Here is a 10,221-nt window from a genome sequence, read left to right on the forward strand (position 1 = left end):
ATTGTAAAGCAAATGTACCATTCTTTATAAAGTCACCAGCTTAGCTCTGATATGGCTGTAGCTCTATTTATGATGTCCTCTGCACAGATCTACTATGACATTGACATATTATTACTTATTGGAATGTCTGTCCTTCAGGTAGCACAGAGGGAGGATGGTGATCCTCAGAGGGAAGGAAAGGAAGTTGTTGAGGAAGAACCGGTGGCCACACCCAAAGAGGAGGCCAAGAAGGGAAGGAAGGTAAGATGGCAGGAGTGACAGAGCACATAATAGGCCTACTGGGTTACACTCTGTACCTGATAGCAGTCATACCATAGATATCTATATATCTCAGATAACAACATACGTAGTAGCTGTTTTCAAAACGTGTTTTAAGAACTGCTTTGACCTGGCCCATAGCCTATTCATAAATTGTCTCAGAGTAGGAGTGCTTATCTAGGATCAGTTTTGCATTTGAGATCATAATGAATACAATTATTTGGGCAAGGTTGAGCCCACACCTTATCTGATGAACTTTATGTATACGGGCCCTGGTGTTACATGTCTGCCATCATTTGAGCTCTGGAATCTGTTCTGTTCTATCCTAGGCAAAAAGTAAGAGGAGTGGCAAGAAGTCAAGGAAGCTGGGCACTGACAACGATGCAGGTCAGAGATTTACCTCTGTAGTACTACATTGTTTCTCTATTCTGTCTGTGATGTGCAGGTTGTATTATCCATTTTCAATGAAACTGTAGTCTACTGTAATCAGTAAGAAAGGTCACATAGATAGCTTTATTAAAATAGGCCTATTCTAAAACCCTTAAACAATGAAATCAGAGTATTAAGAGATAAAACGTCTGATTTCTCTTTAATTTTGCTTCTACTTCCTCTACGGCAATCACATCTTTAGTCTCCAGGAATAAACACCTGGATAGAGGATCTGTAATTGAGCTCCTGGAGAAGAAAGCTGTTCAGGCTGCATTCGGCCCAGGCAACAAGGATGAGATGGAATACTCCTACCCAATCCTCATCTCATTCCTGCGCAATCTTACTGATGAGTATGTTAAAAGTTTTTCTGTAATGTTCAACATTTATGAAATATTGTGCAGTGGGAACTAAACACTAACTAAAACACTTATTTTAAATTGTCTAGGCAGTGGCAAATGATCTACAAAGGACTAAAAAACCCTGTAAGTTTCCCTACCTGCCTTTGACCTTTGATGTGTCAATGATCTGTTGAATTCAGAGATTAGCCATCAAGTCATATTCTGTTATTCATGTTCTCTGTCAGACTTCATCAAACTTTGAATTCAGTCACAGACAAGAATAACAATGTTGATCAAATGCATTCTGTTCGATCTAGAATACTTTACATCACAGTTCCATTGAAAAGACTGTTTTTGTTCTGTTTGTTCAAAACAGATGACGAAGGAACAGCTTGCCAAATTGTGCAAGACAATTGTAACCTTCATCGCACAGACCACCCTGCAGATCCTGCTGCCAGCCCTGGCCCGCGTACTTGGGGTAAAGGACTTTGCTGACGACGACACTGACTCACCCAAGAGGGGTGGCAGTGCAAGAGCCTTTGCTGCCTTTGATCAGGAAAGACTGGAGCTCATCCAGGAAGTTAGATATCTGGCGAAGAAAATGTATAAGGGCGGCACAGGGGCTCAACATCTCAGGTCCCTAACACCCTCTTCTAAGAGGTATGTTCCCCTCAAGGTTTTCATGTATGGATTTCACCGAGATCATCTATCCCAGTGTTAGCCAATGCAATTTACTCTATCTGATGTAGTACAAAATGTAATGTATCAGCCTTTGAGCATATTCAAATGAATGAGCATGTAAAGCGATCAAAAGGACATGTAGATATTTAGAATACTAAAATTACAACGCTTGACCGATTTGCCAAGTTAAGACAGGAATTATCATGCTTTGCTTGTTCGTTTTAAAGTTCCCAGACCTCAGTGAAAGTCCTCCTGGGAATGACAGAGGACAGAATCATCAAAAGTGTCCAGGAGCAACTGTCTGATCATAATATCCTGTCCTCTTGCCCACCTGAGCTGACTGTTGGTCTTATCAAGGTGGTGGTCGAACAGCTTAACTCTGCCCTCTCTGCGACCATCAGCAGAGCCATTTCAGGGCGGTCCTCCCCTATTTCTTCTGGTACCCAGGCCGCTGAACAAATGGTCAACATGGTCCAGAAATGTTTTGATGATCACACCACCCCAGAGGACCAGAGCTCTACCTCTGTATTAGAGTCATGCATTCCACCTGCAACAGAAGAAGTGATGACTGTTATCGCAGAGATGGTGGGTGAATTGGAAAAAGAAGATCCGGAATTGGCTAAGGTTTTTCGAGAAGTGGCTGTGAAAGTTAAAATGTTGGCATCTGGCAGTGACCTTGTAGTGGAGCACCTGGATGTTGAAGACTCTCCTGTTCCAGAGGAGCTGAACATAATATGTACATCTTGCAAAGCAATGATGCAAAATCTTGGCACTCTGTTTAGTGTGAAGTTCAAGACCAAAGCCTCAAAGGCTGTGAGTGAAATTCTTGTGAGAAGGTTAATGAGCGATATCTCTGGTATGGTTCAACCTTCTCATTCGTTTAGTACCACTCCAAGCTTGATGAATGCATCTAGCCCATCTGACAGGATCCTTGATTCTGCGGCCACTGAGCTCATACAGACCAAAGTAGAATCTGAGGCATCAAAAATAATTGATAACTTTGTTGAAGATGTCAAGGACATTGTGCAGTATGCTGAATTAGATCAGCCAACAAGCACCCAGAGAGATACCCAAGTGGGACACTGTACGACAAAGCGGAAACCCTTCCATGCAGCTCGTAGACTCTGCGAGAGACTTCAGGCAAAGCTGGAGACATTGTTCCTCAGAATGGGTGGAGCTCCAGTCCAAGGGGAAGAACTTATGGAAAAAGCTGACTCCAGTGCTGTGCTTCTGGAGCATACTGACTCCAGTGATCTGCCTGTTTCAATCCTGAGCTTGCCTTCCCCATGTAGGAGTGAATCCCCTATATCAGAACGTAGTTCATCTTCTTTATCTGATGGATGTGATTCAACTGACTCTGTAGGAGAGAAAACACCAGAGCAACCTGAAACCAGTAAGAGTGAGGCAATACTGCAAGTGGTCAACTCAACAGGACTTGGTTCTCTCCGTAAATGCCAAAGTGAGAACTCTCAACCATTACTGTCTCTCTGTGATTCCAACATGGTGCCTTGCACCAAAGAGGTCTTGTCCCAGATTGTGACCATGTATAGGTCAGAGGTGGCAGATTTGGAATGCACATCATCTGTTGCAGAGGGTTCCTCTTACAACTCCCTTGAAGTCTGTGGCTTTTTGGACAGTGTCATGTCTTATCTAGAAGACATGCCTGTGTCTGGTTCTTCATGGTTGGAAGGATTAAGAGATACTCCAGCCTCAGTCATTGAGAAACTCTCCAGTGAGGAGTTCCAGATGAACGCTACCAACGAAGTGCGAAAAATACTGATCAAATCAGTCAGTAGCTTTCCCAGCAAAGTCAGTTCCAGCCAGACAGATTCTCAGATGTTGCCAGCAAAATCAACAATTTCCTTAAGGCATACAGATATAACTGCTTTTGAAATCGTTGGATCAATTACAAATGACATGAAGAGCCTTTTCCCACCCACAGAGTCTTCTAATACTCTATGGCAGGCAGACTCTATGCTTCAACAGAGTGATGAGAAAACCTCAGAGTACACTGAGGCCACACCCAAAGGCTCACAGTCTGGTTTGGAAGTATCTGAGAAGAAGATCTGGACAACTGCAAAGACTATTTACCACAATGTGAAGACAAAGATGAGGAATTATTTTACATGGAAAAATCCAGTCAAAGCAACAACGGCTCAAGCCAAAAAGACCCTCAGCCATATTCTGGTTTCAATTCAGAAAGAGCTGTCAAAATCGGACCAAACGGTGACTGCGCTTTCACAAATAGAGAATGTGGTTGGAATGATGCTGAAGGATGTTGAAAGGGTAAGCAGTGAATGTGGTGAGGAACTGATCTATCAAGCGCCACAGCGTTCTTCCTCCTCGTTGTCATCCTCATCTGCCAGATCAAAGAAGTCAGAGTGGGAATTTTCACTCCCTGGCACTCCCATCTCTTCTGATTTACCAGAGAGTATTACTCAGCCCATTGTGAGATGCTCAGTCATCGACATGGGCAAATCTACTAAGCCAAAAACATTGGTGTGTGATGCCAGGGAAAGCATGTCTGCAATAGTGGATACCATCATAAAGGAGGTACATCCAGAGGAAGAAGGGGAGGTTGCATTCCACCCTGATCTAACAGCTGCAATAGCAAGACTGGAGGAGCTCATATCTCAGGGTAGGATTGGTGCTCTCTCACGTGATCTTACTCACCAAGTCAACCGCATCATTTCTGAGAGCAACTTGACCCCTCTGGTTCTGACAGTGGCGGCTGGAAAGAGTGCATCCGATACAGTCCTTACTGAGCTGAAGAGGAATGACAAGACGGTGGGGAAGCCCACAGCTTACAAGCTGGTTCAGCTTTTTGCAGAGGAGTCTGTGAAGCGCCTCTTGCTTCCTAGCCTTGTGCCCTCTACAGCTTCAATGAGTTTGGCTCAGGGAGTTAGTGTGCCGGCTAGCGTATCTGAAGATAGGATTTCATGTTCTTTTTCTACATCAGCATTTAGTGACACAGTCAGCCTGTTTACCAAAGTAATGGTAAGCCAGGTCATGGACTCTGTGGTTTCTGATGCACAAAGCAGAGGGTCATCTCCAACCGGAACTGTAACTGATATAGGCAGTCTACTGAGTGGTAAGTCCTACCCTCTGCCATCTTTCTCCGCCATCAGCATGACAACAAGTGGGACCTCCAATGCTGCACGAGGCTTTGAGGCCAACATAGATGCTGAGGAAAGGGATACCATCAGTTGTTTCGGTGTACCTCAGAGCATTGTTTGTGATCAGAATTCAACCAGCCCGGATGTTGCTTCGCTTTCAACCCCATCCACTGACAACTTAGTCGGTGATGATGACTTCACCGGCCTCATCAGCATGTTAGTGGTGAGACTTCTGTCAAAAATCCAAACCCAAACTGATCTGTACCCAACTGACGTCACACGCACGTCACAAGACCTGATTCCAAAAGTTATAGCTGCCTTCTGTGCATGGTCAGGCTGCTCTGAGACCCAAGCTTATCCCAAGAACCTGAAGAGTCACAAAGTATACAGCACCGTCTACAAACATCTGTTGAAGGAGTTTGGCTCAGAGAAAATACTCCAACTGGCCGTGTCGACTCAGGACTCCACTTTCAATAGGATTCTTGTGAAGTCATTGAGCAAGGAGCTTCTCCACAGTTGTAACGAGGCATCAAGAGCAGCCTCAAGAACATCTTTCGAAGCCACCAGGCCAGAAGCTCTTCTCATGGCTGAAGATGTGAAGGCTACCAGAGGGAAGCTGTCTTTCCTACAAAGGCTTGCCAGACTGAAATTCAACTTAAAGGTACATCACACTTATTTAAGTTAACAATTGTGTCAATGTGAGTAAACAATGTTATTTAGAGAAAATGTAAAACCATCCATTAATTCCAAAACCATTTATAAATCTTGTTGTGCTGGTGTGTAAGATGTGATCGTTATTACCGTGAGATTGTTCTGCTGTGACAGTTGTTTTGACATGTTTTTGTTTTAGCCATTCATGATGGGAAACAAGAAGGATTCCAATAAGAAATCCCGCCATTCTGAATCCAAAGACCAGACTACTGCTGAAGATATCATGTGTAAGTCCATACAGCAGGACATTTACTGTTTGAGATATTGGTGTACAAAGCTGCTATTGCAAAAATATTAAACCCTATATACAGTACATTATATATTATCGATAGTAATCTCTTATGTAAAATTATTTATAGTTTCCAAATCTCAAGATTCTGGTTCTCATTTATTTGTGAAAGTAATAATGAGTTGAAACTAAGAATACAATATACCATCATTTCTAAATGAAAGTGCATGTCAACTCTCTCTCTCTTCTGTCGCCCAACATAGTGGCACATCCTGCCACATTTGGACTCCCAGAGGGTCTTCCCTCCACCTCTCAACAGGAGAAGCCTCGCAAACGTCCCCTTCTAATCAGGATGTTTTCCACCATCTCCATAGGCCTATCCAAGCCATTCAAACGGTTTTCAAAGCAAGCTTAATACAACAATTTCCTTTAATACAGTAATATTTGCATTGAATTGATGGCCTTTGTCTTCTTTATTGTTGCCCTGTTAACACATTTGATTAGAAAATACATAGTATATTTAGTTTAGTTTATTATGCAGTCATAGTCACGGTGTAGGCTAAACAAAGTAATGTTGTCCTGAATAATGTATAGAACATGCACCCCCCCCCCCCCACCCACCCACACACACACACACACACACACACACACACACAGTGTTATTCATTGAGCTCACACACATAGTACTTCAGATATGTCCCACTGTCACACCCTGACCATAGTTTGCTTTGTATGTTTCTATGTTTTGGTTGGTCAGGGTGTGATCTGAGTGGGCATTCTATGTTGGATGTCTTGTTTGTCTATTTCTATGTCTGGCCTGATATGGTTCTCAATCAGAGGCAGGTGTTAGTCATTGTCTCTGATTGGGAAACATATTTAGGTAGCCTGGGTTTCAGACTGGTGATTGTTCCTGTCTCTGTGTTTGCACCAGATAGGACTGTTTAGGTTTTCACATTTCATTGTTTTGTAGTTTATTCATGTATAGTTTTCCTTTATTAAACAAACATGAATCATCACCATGCTGCGTTTTGGTCCGCCTCTCCTTCACCGCAAGAGAACCGTTACAGAATCACCCACCACAACAGGACCAAGCGGCGTGGTAACGGGCAACAGCTACAGCAGCGAAAAGAGGAATGGACATGGGAGGAAGAATTGGAAGGTAAAGGACCCTGGGCACAGCCTGGAGAATATCGCCGCCCCAAAGAAGAGCTGGAGGCGGCGAAGGCGGAGAGGCGCTGGTATGAGGAGGCAGCACGGCGGCGTGGAGGGCTATTCCACCTCGCCGCACTGGCAGGGCGACCGGGACCATTCAACCGGGTAAGGTTGGGCAGGCTCGGTGCTCAAGAGCTCCAGTGCGCCTGCACGGTCCGGTCTATCTGTCACCACCTCCACGCACCAGCCCTCCGGTGGCAGCCCCTGCACCAGGCTGTCTCTCCGGCTCATCCTTATCCTCTCCAGCGCTGTCGGAGCCTCCCGCCTCTCCAGCGCTGCCAGAGCCTTCCTCCTCTCCAGCGCAGCCGGAGTCTCCCGCCTGTTTCGGCGCTACGAGAGCTACTCAGTCCAGTGTTGCCAGAGCCACCCGTCTGCCCAGCGCCGCCTGAGCCACCCGTCTGCCCAGCGCCGCCCTGAGCCACCCGTCTGCCCAGCGCCGCCTGAGCCACCCGTCTGCCCAGCGCCGCCCGGCCCACCCGCAAGGGGCCGCCAGTGCCGCCAGTCTGCCAGGTGCCGCCAGTCTGCCAGGTGCCGCCAGTCTGCCAGGTGCCGCCAGTCTGCCAGGGGCTGCCAGTGCCGCCAGTCTGCCAGGGGCCGCCAGTGCCGCCAGTCTGCCAGGGGCCGCCAGTGCCGCCAGTCTGCCAGAGGCCGCTAGTCTGCCAGGGGCAGCCAGTCTGCCAGGGGCCGCCAGTGCCGCCAGTCAGCCAGGGGCCGCCAGTCAGCCAGGGGCCGCCAGAGCCCCTCAGCCCAGAGGCGCCAGAGCCCCTCAGCCCAGAGGCGCCAGAGCCCCTCAGCCCAGAGGCGCCAGTTACACCGTTACACCCACAACCAACATTCAACCAGATATCAATGATTCAGTGTAAAATACATGTACTGTAACATAAACAGTATTTAATTTACAACCAATAAAATAATACATGATGCAGGACACTCAGTTATAAGGGAATTAACTGGTTTAACTTCTCAAACAAACACACACATTTCCATTTTCTGTGGATCGCCCATGTTTACATTTTACTGAATGCCAGTCTGACCTTTGACCTGTAGATGGCAATAAAGGTCTACTTTTGCTGCAGATCCACTTCTAAAGCTCAAACCTCTCTGGACAAGTAGCCAAAACATTTGTCCCTAGTGAGAGAGAGAGTATGTGTGTGTGGCAAAAAAAGGGAATATTGCACTACACTTTTATGATACAGATACATTTTGCATCCGGTAGCATAGCACAGCTGTAGTTTTTTCAAATGCCAAATGTACATGTAGCATGCTTCTGCCTACAGATGCTTTTCTGAGTGACTTGTGTTGTGAGAGAACCAGAATTCAAACATAAACTCCTGGATTACATTTTATAATATTGTCAGCTCTTTTTAGTAACATATGGTAGCATACATGTTTCACACGGTGGCAAGTCAAGCTAGTTAGTTACATGTAACAACATTACATTATATGGTCAATGTTTGTGTGTATCCTCTTAGCGTTTACCTTCGACATCAACAAGCGACGCACGGGCTGGTCCTGCAGACTCCCACGCCCATGGCCCAGGAGAAGGCTGGGGGCCACCTGCTCACTCACGTCCCAGCCATCTCCTTTGAGACCGACTCTACTGTGGAGTGCACCTCCAAGAGGACTCCGGAAGAGAGGGAACGGGTGAAGGTTAAACTGGCCAACATGGCCTTGATGGGAAGGATCAAAAGTCTTGGCTGTGAAATGCCCATTATGTGTGATTATCGAATTGATCATTTTCCACTTTTGAAACAACAATGGGAAAGACAGGGTTTATAGCAAAGGTTGCTCAGATTGGGCTTTTGGAAAAATTGGGAGAATGAAAGTGCACTCCTGATTCAGAGAGAAAGATCCAGCTTAATCATCCATACCATTGTTTAAATTACAATAAAAAAACATTCAAACTGTTCCTGAGTTTTGAAAGACAGAGAAAGGAAAACATCATTATCTTCAGTCTGTTCACACCTGTTCACACAAGTCCTACTGTCCACAATCTCAGGGATCTTCAATACAAACACACCTGTTTCAGAAAACCTGATCACTTTCACATTCGAACAATGTTTGTAGGATACTTTTCAATAACTCAATAAATGTAAGTGTTGAAACCATACATAGCTGGTAACTTGAGCTCGGCAGAGTAGTTTTGACCTGTGTCCAGATGCAGTCATTTATGTTGTCTAAAGGCAATTTGTCTCTTATAACAATGTTATTTTTCTGAATAATCTAATTTAATTGACTGGTAGGTAGTCACTAACTATTTGTAGCATGTGTTCCTCTGTTTATTGATATTTACATGGTGTGTATGTGTTAAGATGTTAAGTAATTAATGTTGATATTATCCAAAGGGTTTTTAACTGAAATGTTAAATGTATTTCAAAAATGGCAGAATCAAACAGTATTGGAATAGTGACTTGTATTTTGCATCTAGAAGTGTAAGAATTTTAGAAGAATGCTATTTCATCAGTCAAATGTTGCACTGTTTGATAAGACAGGGTAAAGAAAACCTCCATTTTAATGAGTTTAGTTGTGAGTTTGACATTTTACCACAAGAAGTCACTATAATACTATACGTTATCAAACAGGGTTGTGCTGAAAATCAAATGAACCACAGCCAAATTAATTATTTGCAACTAAGATTAAAAAAGACATGTAAAACTTACTTTCTTGATAAAATACATTCTAAATGTCAATATATGTGATTTCTGAGTATGTAGTGCACATATCTTTTTAAGGCCAAAGCAGACGTTTTTATATCAATATCAAATCATTTCTGGGTAACAATTAAGTACCTTACTGTAATAGATTACGATGAAAATGGTCAAAAATGTATTTTTTGCAAAAAAAAACTTTCTCAAGCAATAATTTTGCTAGGACTGTCTGGGAGTGGTCAGTGTGGAGGGGAAATTAAAACTTGCTGTTATTGGCACTCTCTTTTGTCGTTGGTCTATAAACCAATTTACACATGGTGATGTCGCCATGGAAAGCCAAAACTCTCGCCCATGCAAACCTGCTGATTAGAAGGTGCTGTATAGATGTGAGAAACTCTCTTTTCATGGCACTTCAATATCGAAGTGAATTTTTCGTAGCAGGTTAGGAAACTGAGGTTAAGGTTAGGAAAAGGGTTAGGGTTAGTGAAATGCTCTCCAAACCTTCTACGAAAATTACTTTGCATTGAAGTGCTGTGAAAAGAATGTGTTCCCTGCTCAGGTGTTGCATGCATCAACCAATGGTTGTGTGCCAAGTCATC

At 44.2% G+C, this 10,221-nt stretch overlaps 2 protein-coding genes across 2 annotated transcripts; both read left to right on the forward strand.

Annotated features, from left to right (window-relative positions):
• Window positions 1-1,150: 1,150 nt before the first annotated feature.
• Window positions 1,151-4,192, forward strand: LOC118944647. Its single transcript, XM_036964651.1, has 4 exons — window positions 1,151-1,169; window positions 1,402-1,685; window positions 1,934-3,742; window positions 4,135-4,192. The coding sequence occupies exons 2-4, from the start codon at window positions 1,402-1,404 to the stop codon at window positions 4,190-4,192; spliced, it is 2,151 nt and encodes a 716-aa protein (XP_036820546.1). The 5' UTR covers window positions 1,151-1,169.
• A 478-nt stretch (window positions 4,193-4,670) lies between these two features.
• Window positions 4,671-6,213, forward strand: LOC110510851. The gene is made up of 3 exons (XM_036965388.1): window positions 4,671-5,483; window positions 5,673-5,760; window positions 6,026-6,213. The coding sequence occupies exons 1-3, from the start codon at window positions 4,701-4,703 to the stop codon at window positions 6,175-6,177; spliced, it is 1,023 nt and encodes a 340-aa protein (XP_036821283.1). The 5' UTR covers window positions 4,671-4,700; the 3' UTR covers window positions 6,178-6,213.
• The last annotated feature ends 4,008 nt before the right edge of the window (window positions 6,214-10,221 follow it).

This window comes from Oncorhynchus mykiss, chromosome 27 (genome assembly GCF_013265735.2).
Source record: "Oncorhynchus mykiss isolate Arlee chromosome 27, USDA_OmykA_1.1, whole genome shotgun sequence".
Classification (NCBI taxonomy): Eukaryota; Metazoa; Chordata; class Actinopteri; order Salmoniformes; family Salmonidae; genus Oncorhynchus; species Oncorhynchus mykiss.